This window comes from Myxine glutinosa, chromosome 2, assembly GCF_964187855.1.
Source record: "Myxine glutinosa chromosome 2, kmMyxGlut1.1, whole genome shotgun sequence".
Lineage (NCBI taxonomy): Eukaryota > Metazoa > Chordata > Myxini > Myxiniformes > Myxinidae > Myxine > Myxine glutinosa.
The window spans coordinates 150,682,132-150,700,861 of record NC_136262.1 but is presented as its reverse complement, the minus strand read 5'-3'; the positions used below and the strand labels follow the sequence as shown (position 1 = coordinate 150,700,861).

Below are 18,730 nucleotides of genomic sequence, written 5' to 3'. Positions count from 1 at the left end.
CCGATCAACTCTTCTGCGCTTATTTTGTCTCAAACCTTCATTATCCCATCCCCTCGTATTCTAATGTGTAACGTCCGGTCTCCTTCAGTCGCCGCTCCTCATAGCTTCGTCGTGCTAGTCTTGGAATCCATCTTGTGCAGTGTAGGCCTACACGAACCCTCTCTACCACAGGTTTATGTCCTTCACGAGATGTGCGCCAAAAACTGTGCGCAGTATCTCCCGGTGAGGCGTCGCCAAATTCTTCACGAGAGTAAAGACGGAAATTGTATGACGTCACGCCATAATATCACGCCACGATTCGGTCAGAAACGATGGGGGAAGAGTCCGAGCCGCTCGTGGTCATGACAACGGTGCGGATGCGCAAAAAGGTCCTCGCTCGAGCGCTACGTCATCGGCAGCCAATGGGATCGCCTCGCGGTGATGTCATTGCTATTCCCGACGCGAGTCTCTTTAAAGGGCGCGCGAGGCCGCGCACGCGATTTCGGCGCCAATTCTCTCAGGCGAGAGTCGGACGCCGCGACCGGCTCGGCTTGGCGGCGACCGGAACCCGTGAGTGGACAAACGAAGCGCGAACCCTCCTTCCCTCATCGTCCATCGTTCCGAGCCTCGTCGGCGGCGAACTTACCTCAGCTCTTTCGTTGTTCCGTTCGCGCCTCTCGTGTCCACGTCGCCCCCGGTCGTGTTTGTGTTCCGTTTGTGGCAATGTTTACGTTTTGAATGTGCACGTTCGTCGTGTTATTATCACCACGTGTTTATTTATTGTCGATCTCTTTGGCCGGACGTCCGGTCTGGGTTAATTCCTTCTCCTCGTTGTACGTTCGACGTCTTCAAACGTGAAGGTTTCTGGACACGGCCCGAGCAATGGCTCGTCCGTTGGACGGCGAACCCGTGCGTACCCCGCACGATCCCATAACCCATTAGCCCTTTGGGATTGTCAGGGTAGCGCGACCACACCCGACGGATCGACCTATTATAATCATTCATAATCGCACATGGATTCGGCAGCTGAGAGAAGGAAACGTTCTCCCAATTTGAAGCACGGAGACGATTTGTCCCGACAGCGCACCGAATAATTACCTGGAATGAATGAATGAATGAACACGATGATTGAATGAAAAAAACGATTCGTTGCGTGTTTTTTTTTTTACGAATCTGATGGTTTTAATAATTTTATATGAAATATGTTCGACAGGTGGAGTTCGTGCAGTGAAGTTTGGAAAGTGTGAGCAAATTTGGCTCCACTGTCCGTCCAGTCTGTCCTTTTTAACGTTAAATGGACAAATCAATGGCTCAACATGCTCGGACCCCAGGTTAAGATCCCAATAATAGACCATTTGCATGCTCGGAACCCGGGTTCAAATCCCATATACCACTTCCATGCTCGGACCCCAGGTTCAAATCCCATATACCACTTGCATGCTCAGACGCCAGGTTCAAATCCCATATACCACATCCATGCTCAGACCCCACGTTCAAATCCCATATACCACTTGCATGCTCGGAACCCAGGTACAAATCCCACATACCACTTGAATGCTCAGACGCCAGATTCAAATCCTATATACCACATCCATGCTCAGACCCCACGTTCAAATCCCATATACCACTTGCATGCTCGGAACCCGGGTTCAAATCCCATATACCACTTGCATGCTCAGACGCCAGGTTCAAATCCCATATACCACATCCATGCTCAGACCCCACGTTCAAATCCAATATACCACTTGCATGCTCGGAACCCGGGTTCAAATCCCATATACCACTTGCATGCTCGGAACCCAGGTACAAATCCCATATACCACTTGCATGCTCAGACGCCAGGTTCAAATCCTATATACCACATCCATGCTCAGACCCCACGTTCAAATCCCATATACCACTTGCATGCTCGGAACCCGGGTTCAAATCCCATATACCACTTGCATGCTCAGACGCCAGGTTCAAATCCCATATACCACATCCATGCTCAGACCCCACGTTCAAATCCAATATACCACTTGCATGCTCAGAACCCGGGTTCAAATCCCACATACCACTTGAATGCTCAGACGCCAGGTTCAAATCCCATATACCACATCCATGCTCAGACCCCACGTTCAAATCCCATATACCACTTGCATGCTCGGAACCCGGGTTCAAATCCCATATACCACTTGCATGCTCAGACGCCAGGTCCAAATCCCATATACCACATCCATGCTCAGACCCCACGTTCAAATCCCATATACCACTTGCATGCTCGGAACCCGGGTTCAAATCCCTTATACCACTTGCATGCCCGGAACCCGGGTTCAAATCCCATATACCACTTGCATACTCGGAACCCAGGTACAAATCCCAAATATGGACCACTTGTATACTCGGAACCCAGGTTCAAATCCCATATACCACTTGCATGCTCGGACCCCAGGTTCAAATCCCATATAACACTTGCATGCTCGGAACCCGGCTTAAAATCCCATATCCCACTTGTATACTCAGTACCCAGGTTCAAATCCCAAATACCACTTGCATTCGTGCATTACCTACCGATGTCCTTGTAACTCGCTTTTTAAAATACATTGACATCTCATGTCTTCGTCCTGCATACGATGAATGTACGAAGTCCACCCCGGCTCTTAAGATGAATTGTAAAAACAAGTGAAGCGGTTACATCTGTCTCAGAAATAGATCACATCCTCTAAACGACTTACTACTTCATCAGTCTTCTCCCCCATATCGAGGAATTCATGATTATTACTCGAGTCGGTTATGTTTTCCGCTCTCCAACATGCGCATCCCCAGGTTGCGTTTCATTCTGATCGCTCAAACAGTTTGTCACTTCCAAATGAGCGTTGACCGGATGCTCGTGGTCTTTGTTTTGCAACACCATTGATCTTCTTCCCAAATTTGAATCTCTTCCCTGGGCATTGACGATCTTCTTTTCTGGTAAAGTTATATTTCTCTATCCCAAATATAACTAGGAAGCATCTGAAAATTTAAAGCCCATTCGCGTGCACTTTGTATTCAGACTTCTTATTCTTCCGTATGCTAAACATGACGAAAACACCTAAAAAATAAAATACAAAAAGATTGACGATTTTAGGTCAACTTGACCTTTTGACCTCAAAAGTAATAGGCTTCAGTTACCCAATATGCAAACCCTGCTCAAATTTTGTCAATCAGATGGGAATCGACAATTTTGTGACCTTGACCTTTGACCTTTTTGACAGAACACAGGTTACACTCAATCAATTGTGTCATATTGGGTCACTGACATATTTATATGACTGATTGATATTTTATGCAATCTTGAACTTTGACCTTTTGACCTAAACAAAAAAAACAACAATCTCCTTCTACCTTTTGATTGAACCAATTTGGTGACCCAATATGCAAATTCTTAAAATTTCAGGTCAATTGGATGAAAATGGACGATTTGTGATGTGGACATTTGACCTTTTGACAAAATTATCAATAATTAATTAATAATAATAAATTAATAATAAAGACAAATTATTTGTCTTCTCCATATTCTCATAATAAAGCTTTGTTGAAAATTTGAAGGCAAAAGCAAAAATGGTAAAATAGTTACGACCCGGACAGACACATAGACAGAAGTGATTGCAAAACCCCGGCTCCCGCGCTAACGTGTGGTTTACTTTTCCTCACGTACATCTCTGGGGTACGGGAGGGATGAGTCCCATTTGCTTGTCGTGTGAGGGAGGGTGGAGGGTATGGGATGTATAATCTAACGCCTACCCATAGTTTTGATGGACTGTCGTTGTAATTGATGGTATTAAAATAACTCGTCTACTAATGTAACAGAGCCAATGGTCTGTCTGTCTGTCTGTCTGTCTGCGTGGCGCCATTTTTCTCGGAGATGGCAGAACGGATCTTTGTCAAACTTTCAGAGGTTCATCAGTGAGTTCCTGGGAGTGTTTTAGGCAAAAAAATTTTTTTTTTTTTTTTAAATCTCTCTACAGTGCCGAAGCCTTTTTGATTAATGACAGTTATAATTATATACAAGTACACATTCACATAAATAAATACAAAACAATTTGCAAACATTTGAACACAAATACATCAAACTATTCCGGAAGTGTACAAAGTTGGTAGTAAGGCTTCTTCTTCTTCCTGAACATCATCACACTTGACTTCAACGAAAAGGTAAAATGATGATTTGATATTGGTGATTGATTCTGATTTGGATGTAATTGCTTTTCCATTATATTTGCCCTCATTTCAAATAAGTTAATGTTTATTTTTGGCTTGAGCAACGCTGGGTACTCCAGCTAAAAATACTTACATACTTTACTCGGGGTACAAATACAACTTTGGCTGGGGGGTAAGATAGGCTATGTGGCCGCGGCTTCATTCGGGGGTGTGGGGGACCGGGAGAGGGGACGTAAACTCTATGTAAATGTGTACCGTGTAGCACCACCTGGTGTTGGTGGCAAAGGGTATTACAATTTTCTTTTTCACCTGGGCAACACTGGGGTTAGAGGAACCACCTTTAAAACCTATTTTTCCCCGCGGAGCAGGGTTGGCATTTTTCGGGCACCGTGGTTCCCTTTTTGAAGCAATGTTTTATGGCCGGATGCCCTTCCTGCCACCAACCCTGTTAGTCGCCTCTTGCGACACACAGGGAATTACCAGTGAAGTGGTACTCAATTTGCCGACCTCGGAAGCATGACAGGCTGAGTCAACCCCCCTGGCGTTAATTCAGCGATCGATCGGGATTCGAACCCAGGATTCTAGGATCCCAAGCCAGCACCCTAACCGCTAAGCCAACACCAGGATACTGAGGTTAGAGGGTATTACAATTTTCTTTTTCACCTGGGCAACACTGAGGTTAGAGGGTATTACAATTTTATTTTCTTACCTGGGCAACACTGAGGTTAAACCACTCTTTGCACGGGTAAATTTTTTCTCCTTCTCATCCCCCTCCCCCAAAACGGAGGGGGCTTGTCAAAGCCACCCCCTTTCCCCCCCAAAAAATAATATGTCCACTCCCTCTCCCCTCACCCCTTCCCCCCCAAAAAAATAATATGTCCCCTCCCCTCACCCATATGTCCCCAGAAATACATGTTTGTGTGGCAAGGGTGCCCGGAGGGCGTGAATGGTGTTGGTGTCCTGTTTTCTGAGGAGTTTGTAGACAGTGTGGTGAGTGTGACTAGAGTGAGTGATAGGTTGATGATGGTGAAAATGATGATTGGAAAGCTCTTGGTGAACGTCATCTCGGGATATGCTCCGCAGGTTGGTCGAAGCAATGAAGAGAAGGACAAGTTCTGGTGTGCGATAGAGAAGCTGATGGAAAACATGAAAGATGAGGAAGTTGTTGTGGTGGGAGGAGACCTGAATGGACATGTGGGAAGGAGTATGGATGGTTTTGAGGGAGTTCATGGGGGTTACGGATATGGTGTGAGAAATGGAGAAGGTGAAAGGATTTTGGAGTTTGCTGATGGAGCTGATTTGTTGATTTGTAATACTCAGTTCCAGAAAGAGGATAATAAGTTTGTTACATACACGTCAGGTGGGTCGACGACAACCGTTGACTACCTGATGGTGCGTAGGCGAGATAGGGGGCACCTCCGGGACACAAAGGTGATCCCGGGGGAGGAGGCTGTTTCACAGCACCACTTGGTTGTCTGCGACATTAGGGTGAAAGGTGCGAGGAGAGCTCGGCGGGTGAAGTACCAACCGAGAATGAAGGTGTGGAGGTTGAAAGATGTGACAGTAAGGGAGGCATTAAAAGAGAGGCTGAGTAGGGTAGAGGATGATGTGGTTGAGCTTGAAAGTGGTTGGATGTCAATGAAAGCTAGTCTGTTGGGAGCCGTTGGTGAGGTATGTGGATGGACAAAAGGACCACCGAGGCACTCGGAAACATGGTGGTGGGATGATGAAGTTGGAAAGAGGATTGACGAGAAGAGGAAGAAGTTCAAGGAGTGGCAGAAGGCGAAGGGTACGGGAGCAGAAACAGCAGAGCATGAAAGTTATAAGGCAGCCAGGAAGGCTGCAAAGAAAGAGGTAGCAAAGGCGCAGGAGACACGTAGGAAAATGTTCGGAGAACGCTTGGATTCGGAAGAGGGTCAGAAAGCAGTATTCAGGATTGCAAAGCACATAGCGAAAGAGAGGTGTGATGTGATGGGGGTGAGTTGCTTGAAGGATGAAGTGGGACAAATCGTTGTCGACCTAGATGGAATTAAAGGAAGATGGAAAAGATATATGGAAATGCTGTTGAATACAGAGAATGAATGGGATGGCAACATAGAGAGTAACCCAGTTTTAGGACCGGCAGAGACGATAACTGAGAAGGAAGTTGAGGAAGCGATAAAAGCAATGAAGAGTGGAAAAGCGGGAGGGCCGACGGGAGTTGTGGGAGATATGTTGAAGGTAGCAGGAAGTTGGGGTGTGAAGAGAATGACAGAGATCTGTAATCTGGTGGTGAAAGAAGGCCGCATTCCAGTGGACTGGGAACTGAGTACCCTCGTCCCTCTATACAAGGGGAAAGGTGACCCTCTGGAGTGTGGCTCGTACTGAGCGATAAAGTTATTGGAGCATGGAATGAAGGTATTGGAAAGGGTGTTGGAGAGGAGGATAAGGAAGAAAGTGAAGATCGACAAAATGCAGTTTGGATTTATGCCAGGAAGAGGAACGACAGATGTGCTTTTCATTGTGAGGCAGTTGCAGGAGAAGTACATGGAGAAGAGGAAGAAGTTGTTTTTTGGGTTTGTTGATCTGGAGAAAGCATTCGATAGGGTTCCACGCAAAGTATTGACATGGGCATTGAGGAAGTTAGGAGTGGAGGAATGGTTGATCAGAGTAGTGATGGCAATGTACAAAAGAGCGCGCACAGCTGTAAGGACGAAGGATGGGAACAGTGGTGAGTTTGAGGTGAAGGTGGGAGTGCATCAGGGGTCGGTACTAAGTCCACTACTATTTGTAGCTGTGATGGAGGTGCTGGCTCAGAACGTAAAGGAGGGTTTACCGTGGGAGTTGTTGTATGCAGATGATCTGGTGTTGATTGCGGAAAGTATGGATGGACTGAAGGAAAAGATGAACAAGTGGAAGGAATGTATGGAGACAAAAGGTCTGAAGGTGACTATCGGAAAGACGAAGGTGATGGCAAGTGGTAAAGCATGTGGTGAGGTGGAAAGAACTGGGAAGTGGCCGTGTGCTGTGTGCAGGAAGGGTGTCGGAGTGAACTCCATTCAATGTAGAATGTGCGCTGAGTGGGTTCATCAAAAATGTAGTGGTCTGAGAGGGTCATTTATTTACCAGTGTGGCAGCTACATTCAAATGTAAGGTGTGCACAGAGGGAGCTGCAGATGGAGGAAATGTTGAGTTGGATCTTGGAGACGGCGTGAAGCTGGAAGGTGTGAAAACATTTTGCTACCTCGGAGACATGCTGAATGGAGAAGGTGGATCAGACTCGGCAACGGTTGCTCGAGTGAGATGTGCATGGAAGAAGTTTCGGGAACTGAGTGGCGTGCTGATGAGGAGGAGAGTGTCGCTGAAGCTGAAGGGAAAGGTGTATGCTGCATGTGTGAGAAGTGTTGTGATTTATGGGAGTGAGACATGGGTAATGAACGTAGAGCAGCAACGAAGGCTGGAAAGGGTGGAAATGCGAATGGTTCGATGGATGTGCGGAGTATCGTTGAGAGAGAGGAAGACAAATGATTAATTGCGAAAGATGATGGGAATATTGCCCCTGATTGATGCTGTGAAGAGGAACAGGTTGAGATGGTTTGGTCATGTGTTGAGGAAGGATGAAAGTGACTGGTTGAGAAGAGTGATGGAAATTAATGTAGAAGGAAGTAGAGGACGGGGAAGACCGATAAAGACTTGGCTAAAGATGGTGGAAGAAGAAATGCAGGCAAGGGGGTTAACAAGGAGAGATGCAGAAAATAGGGCAAAATGGAGAAGATTGTCATGGGGACCGCAAGGCTAACCCCCGCTCTAGCAGGGAAAATGGCCTTAAAATGCATGTTGTTGCCTCACCCCTCCCCCTTCCACTCCCTTCCTCTCCCCTCCCTCTCATGCCCCCCCCTCCCCCCCCAGGCAAAGCCGGGTATATCATTCTGCTCTTCCATGAACCTTGATACCTCTACAAATAAAAGAAAAAAATCCAGGAGGGAGGTGAATGGAAGAGCAAGGCAGAACTGACAGTGGGACGGTACATCAAGGGACTAAATGGAGAGGAAGAGAGGAAACACTGAAACTAGCAAGTAAGATGGTTGGGTTATGAGGAAATGTTAATGAGGCTTCCTTGAAGAGCGAGACAACGGCTTCTGGAAGGTGGTTCCATAAATGGGAAAAGCAAGGAATAAAATAGTTGTGTGCAGGCAGTGAGCCTGCATGTTGGAAGTTTAATCAGCATTGGATGTCTGGAAGAACTCTTGCATCCTGGAGTTGCTACGGAGGGTAGGAGAACAGAGAGTAGAGGAAGCAATATCGAAAAATAGACGGCAGGGAAAAACAAATTACCCCAGATTTGCAAAATGGACTTGTTTGCAGGCAAGTTTGAATAGTTGTGTGGTTATTAAGCCAGCAGAGTCCATTATCTAGCTCTGCCATGTATCCTGTGTTGTGCAGACTCTGTATACGTACAGTGTAAACACAGTCATTGTTCCCACGTTGCAAGTTGCTTTTTGCGTGGGATTTGAATGGATTTTCTTGGAAAACTCAAAAGTGCTTTGTAAATTTTACAATGCAGGGTCGGGTTAGGCTAACCCAAACCCTAACCATGCTTTCTAATACCCACCCGTTTCTGCTTTCTTGTGCATAATTCATTGATTTGTGTTCAGCACATCACCAGCTGCTGGATTGAGCTACATTAGAGCACCAAAATTATTTGAATTCGATCATTATCCTACATTGTGCACTGGGGAAGTCCATGTATGGATGGCACAGTGACTTGAAGAGGGTGTGGAGGCGTGTAACAGGCTGCTACAAGAGGTGCACTGGAGAAGCTCTGGTGACATCCCTGGGTGAAGGATGAAAAGGCAAAGAGCTGAGCTCCTCCAAGTGAACGGAAGAAACGGGGGATGCCAGTGTGAGAGGTGAACAGCAGGAGCAACTGCAACTGCAACAGCATGAGCAACAGCAGGAGCGGCTTGTATAAATGCACGGCCAGAACGAGCCTGGGATGCTGGACTATGGAAGTGTAGAAGGAACGTCTTCATTTATGTACGGTGTTGTGAGGAATTCTTTATGGCAGCACAGTGGGTGGCCTTTTCCATTTCCAAAAGCCCCAAATTCCATTTCAAAAATAAATTCCGTTTTGTTGTCAATGGAAAAGTAAGCCTTTATTTGTACACATAAATTGGAATAAGTACAGAAATTCAACTTTCCTCAACTCTCCACACCTAAAATTGTCCACGGTGCCCCCGGGTCGTGTGTTCTGCCATCAGGGTGCCGCAGAACTCGGGGAATAACAAAATAAAATAAAAATTATAAACATTGGAAGGGGGGCTTGTAGGGCGAATTTATTTTATGCCTGTGATTATTAATACCTCCCTTTCCTCCAGCAGGGGTCAGTAAACAACATGCATTGTGCCACGTGCGGAGGCAAAAGTCACAAGTCATCAACCAACCCTCGTTGAGGGTGAATATGTTGTGCCCATGACCTCACCTTGGGTACCTCAAGTAGCACGTATTCAAATTTTGGTGGAGACTGGACAAACCATTTGATTCTATAAGCACACAGACAAACAGATACGCTGTATTTTAACATGACTATAATACCCACTCCCTGAGTGGGAGTGGACCATGGTGCCCATAAAAAGCGTCCAGGCGGTGATCATGCTATTAGGTTTCCTCTACATACATTGTAGACTTGGAGAGGAATACCTAGTAAAACTGCCAGTTTTTCTTATTATTCTTCCGCCTTATTTTTCACATCTGAAAAATTTAAAATCAATGTTCTCAGCAACCGTTGGTCCGATTGACATGGAATTTTCACCAAGTGATTGCTGGACATGTGGAATTTTTTACTGCTAATTATGGCATCATAGGTCACGTGGTATGAGCGCCATCTTGGAAGAAAAAAACCTTCAACTTTGCTCCTCTATATCTCCGAAACGGCTCAATGGAAAAAAAATGGAGTCGTGGCTCATTCTAAAGAAATTTGCATTGGGACCAAAAAATGTTTATTTAGGATATTAAAAGTGCTAACGTTGAGGTTAGAATTCTACAAATAGAACCCATGATGGCACGAATATGATTTTTTTTTTTTACATTTTACAAGTGGGGAAAAAATTCATAATACAAAAAATTTCGACATCGTACGTCACATGGTTCGACCGCCATATTGTTTTTCGTGAGAAACACTAAAAACCCTTTTTCTCCGAAACGGCTGCAGATCGAACCCAAACTTTGCAGGTATGATCGCATACCCAAGATGAACAAAAGGTTAATCGATCATGATGTCATCGGTCACATGGTTTAGGAGTTATGACGTTTTGAAGCATAAACTTTAAAACTTATCTCCTCCCTCATTTTTGAGATATCGAGTGGAAACTTTATACAAATGTTCCCCATGTCGGGAAGCTCAAATGGTCTTTTGGAATTTGCGTCAAGTCACGTCGTGTGGCAGCAATTAATAATTAAATGGTAATCTTAAAAAACTTCTATCTCTTGAACTGCTGCATTGATCGACGTGAAACTTCAACGTAACGTAGCTGTGATCAAGTGGAATAAGTGTTTAAAATTTCAACATGATTGGTTGTACGGTCTGGAAGCCAGAAGTTATTGTTGAAAGAAGAAACGCAACACTTTTTTCTCTCAGGCCATCTAACTGATTGTGCCACTGCCATTTTTCGGATTTATTTCCTTAAAAAATCATTTTCTCTGCAGTTGTTGGACCGATTGACAGGAAACTTTCACCACAGGAGCGCCTTGGCCTGTAGAATCATTTAATGGCAATTATGACGTCATATGTCACGTGGTACTGGCGCCATCTTGGAAAAATCGAAAAACTTTACACCTCTATATCTCCAAAGGCGCTTTGTAGAAAAAATTATTACATGGCTCATGGTAAAGAACTCTCCATGCAGAATAACATGTGAATGATGTCATAGGTGCCTCCATTATGACATCATAATTCGACAAGTAAAAAACCATCTGATCAGGATGAAATTTACTGGAGCATCATCTTGGTATAAATTGATGCAGAAAAAAAACAATGACATCATAGGTAACGTTGTTTGGCTGCCATATTGTTTTAAGAGTGAAGCCTTAAAACCACTAAAAATCCATTTTCTCCAAAACGGCTGAACATATTGAGGCCAAACTTTGCATGCATGACCGCATACCCATGACGGACAAAACATTATGTGGCTGTGATGTGGTAGGTGACATGGTTTGGGAGCTATGATTTTTTGAAGCATAAACCTACTTCCTCCCTCATTTTTGATCCTATCGAGTGGAAACTTTACAATTATGTTCCCCATATGAGTGCTAAAATGACCTTTTGGAATTTGCGATAGGTCACATGGTTTGGCAGCGATAAATAATTCAACGGAGATCTTAAAAACCTTGTATCTATTGAACCGCTTCATTGATCCGTAATTGAGGAATTTGACTACTTCATCTGCTAGAAAATTTTCAGTGCTACTCGATGTTGGGTACATCGCCAGGGTGGATGTAGATCCAGGAAATGGTGCAATTTTTGTCCCCCGTCGCACCGCGGAGCGAAAGGGGGACTATGGTTTTCCCCTCCGTCCGTGTGTCGTCCGTGCGTACATGCGTAAGCGAAGGACCGAATTCTAATTTGGTGTGTGGGTGCAACCCACGTCAAAATCCAAGATGGCTGCCGCCATGTATGTCAACCTTGTGAGCGGAATATCTTGAAAAATAAGCGAAGTACCAACTTCTAATCTGTTGTGTGTGTGTATCTAGGCATAAGGAAGAACGCTTTTGAAAATTGGGTCGCTACGTCAAAATCCAAGATGGCCGCCGCCATGTATGTCTGACGCCATGTATGTCTGAACCTTGTGAGCTGCATATCTTGAAAAATAAGCGAAGTACCAACTTCTAATCTGGTGTGTGGGTGTATCTAGGCATAAGGAAGAACGCTATTGAAAATTGGGTCGCCACGTCAAAATCCAAGATGGCCGCCACCATATATATGTCTGAACCCTGTGAGCGAAATATCTTGAAAAATAAACGAACTACTAACTTCTAATCTGGTGTGTGGGTGTGTCTACGCATAAGGGAGAAAGCTATTGAAAATTGGGTCGCCACGTCAAAATCCAAGATTGCCACCGCCATGTATGTCTGAACCTTGTGAGCGAAATATCTTGAAAAATAAACGAACTACTAACTTCTAATCTGGTGTGTGGGTGTATCTACGCATAAGGGAGAACGCTATTGAAAATTGGGTCGCCATGTCAAAATCCAAGATGGCCGCCTTGCGTCTTCCACTTTGTCAACTCACATCACTTCACCGACGGGGGACCTAGGCGTAACGCTTGTTTTATTGGCTTTGAAAGATGACCTTTGACCGACATTGTGCATACCTATTTAAACATGTATGGTAACTACAATACAACACAGGCTGGTTCTTGTGCATGTCTATAAAATTTAGTGTTTAACCTTGTGGTTTCAAGCTGATTTATGTGACACAAATACAAAAGTGAATTCACAATGTGAGAATTTAGAAATTTCATACAAAATTTTAATGTTTGTTAGGCGATTTAATAATCCAACATGCATAAAGACTGATACGACTGATTAACTTTCAAAATAAATATTTCACAGAAGTTTGAAATTTCTCTTGTCTGAATGATTTCTACAATTCAAATAGTCTGAAATCCTTTCTTTTTGATAAGTTACCGGGTGTTTCAAAAAAGTGGACTATTTGAGCAGCCTGATGTTCTGTTGTTTCTAATGCTATACCCTTATCTTGCAGGTTATGGCAGTGATAGAATGCCATTTCTAACAAGTAGTCAGTCGGACCCGATGTCAACTATGGTGTTCACAGTGGAACAAAAAGTGAAAATCGAGACTTTGTGGTTTGAGGCAAAAAATCCAAGATGGTCGCCACCATATATATGTCTGAACCTTGTGAGCGAAATATCTTGAAAAATAAACAAACTACTCACTTCTAATCTGGTGTGTGGGTGTATCTACGCATAAGGGAGAACGCTATTGAAAATGGTCGCTACGTGGACGTATATCAGAAATCAGAAAATAAAAAGAAATGGCATTGACAAAATTATTGACACCCTAGACTTAATATTTGGTAGCACAGACTTTGGACAAAATAACTACAGTCAAGCGCTTCCTATAGCCATGAATGAGCTTCCTACACCTCTCTACTGGCAGTTTGGCCCACTCTTCTTGTTCAAGCTGCTCCAGTTCTCCCAGATTTGAAGGGTGTCTTCTCCCAACTGCTGTTTTCAGATCTCCCCACAGATGTTCAATGGGATTGAGATCTGGACTCGTTGCTGGTCACTGCAGAACAGGCCAGTGTTTTGTCTTGAACCATTCCTGGGTGCTTTTTGAAGTGTGTTTGGGTTCATTGTCCTGCTGCAAGACCCATGACCTTCGACGGTGACCCAGCTTTCTGACACTCAGTGAAACATTGTGCTCCAAAATGCCTTGGTAATCCCCTGATTTCATGATGCAATGCACACATTCAAGGTACCCAGTGCCAGAGGTAGCACAGCACCCCCAAAACATCACTGAACCCTCCTCCATGTTTGACTGTAGTGAAGGTGTTCTTTTCTTTGAAGGCTTTATTTTGTTTTCTGTAAACAGAGATGATGTGCTTTCCCAAAAAGCTCAAATTTGGTTCCATCTGTTCCCAGGACATTCTCCCAGAAGGATTTTGGCTTGTTCAGGTGTGTTTTGGCAAACTTTCTTATGTCTCTCTCTCTCAGTGGTGGAGTCTCCTACCATAGAACCCCCTTTCATTGAGTTGGCAACGGATGGTGTGAGTTGAAACTGTCGTACCTTGTGTCTGAAGGTCACTTTGAATCTGTTTGGTAGTTGATCGAGGTGCTTTCTCCACCATTCAAACAATCTTTCGCTGCAATCCTCAATCAAGTCTTCTCTTGCGGCCACGTCCAAAGAGGTTGGCTACAGTGCCATGGGCCTTAAACTTCCTGATAACATTGCGTACGGTGGACACAGGAACATCAAGGTCTATGGAGATGGCCTTGAGATTGCCCATGCTTGGCGACAATCTTGTGTCTGACGACCTCAGACAATTTTCTGGTTTTCTTTCTTTTCTTCATGCTCACTGCAGTACATACAGTGACACAAAACAGCAGAATGACTCCTTTTCTCTATTCAAACTGGCTGAATGAGTGATTTTTATATTGCAGGCACCTGCATCTCACCGTGGGTGAGTTCAATTCCAAAGTAAAGGAGAATCACCTGCTTGAAATCTAAATATTTCTAACAACTTCGAAAAAGGTGCCAATAATATTGTCCGGGCCATTTTAGGATTTCTGTGTGGAATAAGCTAAGATTTAGTAATTATTTCAGCTTTTTTGTTTTGTTCCACTGCAAACCAAAGAAATACATATGTGGATACCTTAAGATTTTTAATTTCAACAATTTTCTGGAATAAATGGTGCATTATTTGAGAAAGTGCAAGGGTGCCAATATTTTTGGCCACGACTGTATATGTAAGATCCATCCATATGATTATATAAGATTAGATCCCATATGCATGTCATGTACATAGCTTCCTACATGCTCACGAGTGAAAAGTCAATGGGTGAGCTCCTGAAACAAAGTGTCAAAACTAGAAACGGCACTCAGTAGAGAGCAAACCTCCGCCTGGTTGGCCATATCACTCAATGGTGAAGAATCACTTTAAAAAATTCTATCTGGATCCGGATCCAGATATTCACCAAAATTGAATCGATTCTTCCTTGTCACACACAAAACCTGTCCAACAAGTTTCGTCCAAATCCATCCATAACTTTTTTAGATATCCTGCTATATATCGTTTTTGGCCCGATCTCCCAATGGTGAAAAATCACTTTTAAAAAAGTCTAGTAGCCGGATCCGAATCCGGATCTTCACCAAAATCGAATCATTTCGTCCTCGTCACATACGCTACATCTCTGCCAAATTTCGTCCGAATCCGTCCACAACGTTTTGAGATGTTTTGTTCACAAACGGACAGACATAGACAGGGGTGAAAACATAACCTCCATCCACCTTTGGTCCAGAGTCCAGCTCAGATGTCTAGAGTCAGTATTTCTCAACCACCGTGACGTTAGTGCTTAAGAACCTGTTTATAGGATCCTCTCACTTCCCCTCAAACAGCTTAGCAGGAAAGTGATCTTTGTTAACACTGGATCAAAGCAGGATAGAGTATCCCTCTTAAATGCCATTGAGGAAATCGAAAGTGTGAAGATGATTCTGAGGACATCTTTCAGGCCAGTCTTATTGACAGATATGTTGCAAGACCTGATACCCTCAATGACATATGCCTGGCCGAGTTTGCAGCAAACTATGCCACCCGCAGTTCCCCTCCCCTCCCCCCACCTGAGGATGGAAAATGTGGGTGGTGTCAGCGTATCCAACTCAAGAATGGTCTTGGGTATGTTTACAAGTGGAGGAGAGAAGCCATCATTCGATTCTACAAATTCAACCATGAAAAGGAAGCCAGCAAGCTGTACAGGTCCAAGGTGATGCTGTATGTGCCAAGGATGAATGAGGATATTTATCTACTGGGTTATATTTATATATTATATTTATATTTATATTTATATTTATCCAGTCCAAACTTTCAATCCCATTACCAAGACAAGTCAGATGATATTCTGAGAAATGAACAGAAGTTCATATCTCATTGATGAGGGGATTGGTGATTTGACTGAACATGGACCTCCTCAATGTACATGGGATCTGGTGGCTTCAGGTGCTGCTGAGCAACAAGCCTGGGACCAAGAAGAGCGAGTCGTATAAGAGCAGAGAATCGAGCAAGAGGATTTAGATGCCAATGCACAGATCTTCTAGCAGCAGCAACAGCACATCACTCCACTGCTACAAAGGTTTAGTGCAGACACCAACAGAGAGCTAATTTCACCAGATCAATATCATGCTCCAGTAAGAAGACTGAACTCCAAACAGAAGCAGGTGGTTGCCTCCCACAGGAGGAGGTGCAAGGATGCTGTTGTTTCCATGAAGAGTGGTCAACCCATCAAACCATATCGAGTTTTTCTCAGTGGGTCCTGGTGGAGTTGGAAAGAGCCACATCATTTCACTAATCCACACTGATCGTTTCTTTTTCGCATCACATCACATCGAGACCTTTTCGAGACCGTTCGAGATACTTTCCCAACTACAGCCTGTAGCACAACCATATGTCTGAGGTTGGTGATGCTTACGCTAGGCTTCACAGATCTGGTTCTCTCCATGCGAGAGCTCGATGAAATAATGAGGCAAAGAGATGGCAAATTTGCCCAGCTTCTTCGTCGAGTGCGGACACGGATGTTCTGAGCTCGAGGATCGTTGAAGACAGTGATTGCAACTACCTACATGTTTCTCTCCATGTCTACTGACTCGACAAAGACGCTGATGAGCAGAACATCAGAAAGCTCAGAGACCATGCACCGGAGGACCAGCATGTTGTGATCCATGCCATTGACCATACAAAAGATAAGCACACTGCTCAACTCAAAATGACCATGCCCATGAGCAAAGCAAACACTGGAGGCCTGATTGGTGAGCTACATCTAGCTGTTGGTGCAAATGTCATGTTGACTGTCAACGATGATGTTAGTGATGGCCTAGTGAATGGTACCAAAGGAACAGTCAGTCATCGTCAAGACAACCACCGATAATGTCACTTTGATCTTGGTCAGGTTTGATCATCCCAGAGTTGGTGCAAGTGCTCTTGCACAAAGGCACTACTGGGACCAGCAGTCCAGCATCCAGCTTCTGTACCAATCGGTAGGCACGAGGCCATGTTCAACATCGGAATAAACAAGACAGCAGAAGTGAGTAGAAGACGGTTTCCCTTGGTACTAACCTGGCAACCACCATCCATACAGTTCAGGGATTGACACTCCATCAGATTGTTGTTGATATGAAGGGAAACACATTCAACGCTGGTCAAGCTTATGTAGCTTTGTTGAGTGAAGTCACTGAAAGGCCTCTTCATCAAGAATTTAAATCCCACCAGTATCAAAGCCAGTGCAGTGCACCTGTTGTGTCCAAAATGGAAAGACTGGCTTCCAAATGCTGGCCCCCTCAAGCCAATACCTCAGGTTTTGGTTCAACCTTCTTGCCCCTCCTGGACAATTACCTTTTCACCATTTCCTATCAAGCAATGCCAACTTGAATTATTATCTACTATCAGCAGTCAGCTCACCCAGACTGCTAGACCCAGACGTTTATGTCCTCCAAAGGATTCTCACAACTTGTCCACCACAAGCTCGGGTTCTCGACTGGATCACATCGAGTATAATAGCACTATGACCGGCACTTTTGTGGACATAGTAGATACGTACTGCTCAGATCATGTTGCAACCTATGTTGCCCTACCTGCATAGTCTGCATCACAGTCAAGACAATCCATTAAAGGAGAAGTTTCCTGAGACTGCAGAATTTTTTTTTGATAAAAATGACATACAGTGCATTCAGAAAGTATTCAGACCCCTTTACTTTTTTCACATTTTGTTATGTTGCAGCCTCATGCTGAAATCGTTTAAATTCATTTTTTCCCTCATCAATATACACTCAATACCCCATAATGACAAAGAGAAAACAGGATTTTAGGAAGTTTTGCAAATTTATTAAAAAGAAAAAACTGAAATATCACATTGACATAAGTATTCAGACCCTTTGGTATGACACTTGAAATTTAGCTCAGGTGCCTCCCATTTCTCTTGATCAACATTGAGATGTTTCTACACCTTGATAGGAATCCACCAGTGGTAAATTCAATTGATTGGACATGATTTGGAAAGACACACACCTGTCTATATAAGGTCTCACAGCTGACAATGCATATCAGAGCAAAAACCAAGCCATGAGGTCGAAGGAACTGCCTGCAGAGCTCAGAGACAGGATTGTGTCGAGGCACAGATCTGGGGAAGCCTTCAAAAAAATATCTGCTGCATTGAAGGTTCCCAAGAGCACAGTGGCCTCCATAATTCTTAAATGGAAGAAGTTTGGAACAACCAGGACTCTTCCTAGAGCTGGGCGCCGGCCAAACTGAGCAATCGGGGGAGAAGGGCCTTGGTAAGAGAGGTGACCAAGAACCCGATGGTCACTGGCTGAGCTCCAGAGATCCTGTTTGGAGATGGGAGAAACTTCCAGAAGGACAACCATCACTGCAACACTCCACCGATCTGGGATTTATGGCAGAGTGGCCAGGCGGAAGCCTCTCCTCAGTGAAAGACACATGAAAGCTCGCTTGGAGTTTGCAAAAAAGCACCTAAAGGATTCTCAGACTGTGAGAAACAAGATTCTGTGGAAAGAACTCAAGAGAAATGGGAGGCACCTGAGCTAAATTTCAAGTGTCATAGCAAAGGGTATGAATACTTATGTCAATGTGATATTTCAGTTTTTTCTTTTTAATAAATTTGCAAAACTTTCTAAAATCCTGTTTTCTCTTTGTCATTATGGGGTATTGAGTGTAGATTGATGAGGGAAAAAATGAATTTAAACGATTTCAGCATAAGGCTGCAACATAACAAAATGTGAAAAAAGTGAAGGGGTCTGAATACTTTCTGAATGTACTGTATGTTCACATGGTGTGGCACCCGTATTGGAT

General features: G+C 44.1%; 1 protein-coding gene across 1 annotated transcript in view; it reads left to right on the top strand.

The window, feature by feature from the left end:
* The first annotated feature begins 304 nt into the window (after positions 1 to 304).
* LOC137422263 (transcription factor JunD) overlaps positions 305 to 18,730 on the top strand; it is a 49,722-nt gene continuing 31,296 nt past the window's right edge. The window contains exon 1 of the mRNA XM_078771809.1: positions 305 to 549. Within this exon, the coding sequence (XP_078627935.1) occupies positions 421 to 549 (129 nt within the window). The 5' untranslated portion in view covers positions 305 to 420. The remainder of the gene's footprint in view (positions 550 to 18,730) is intronic.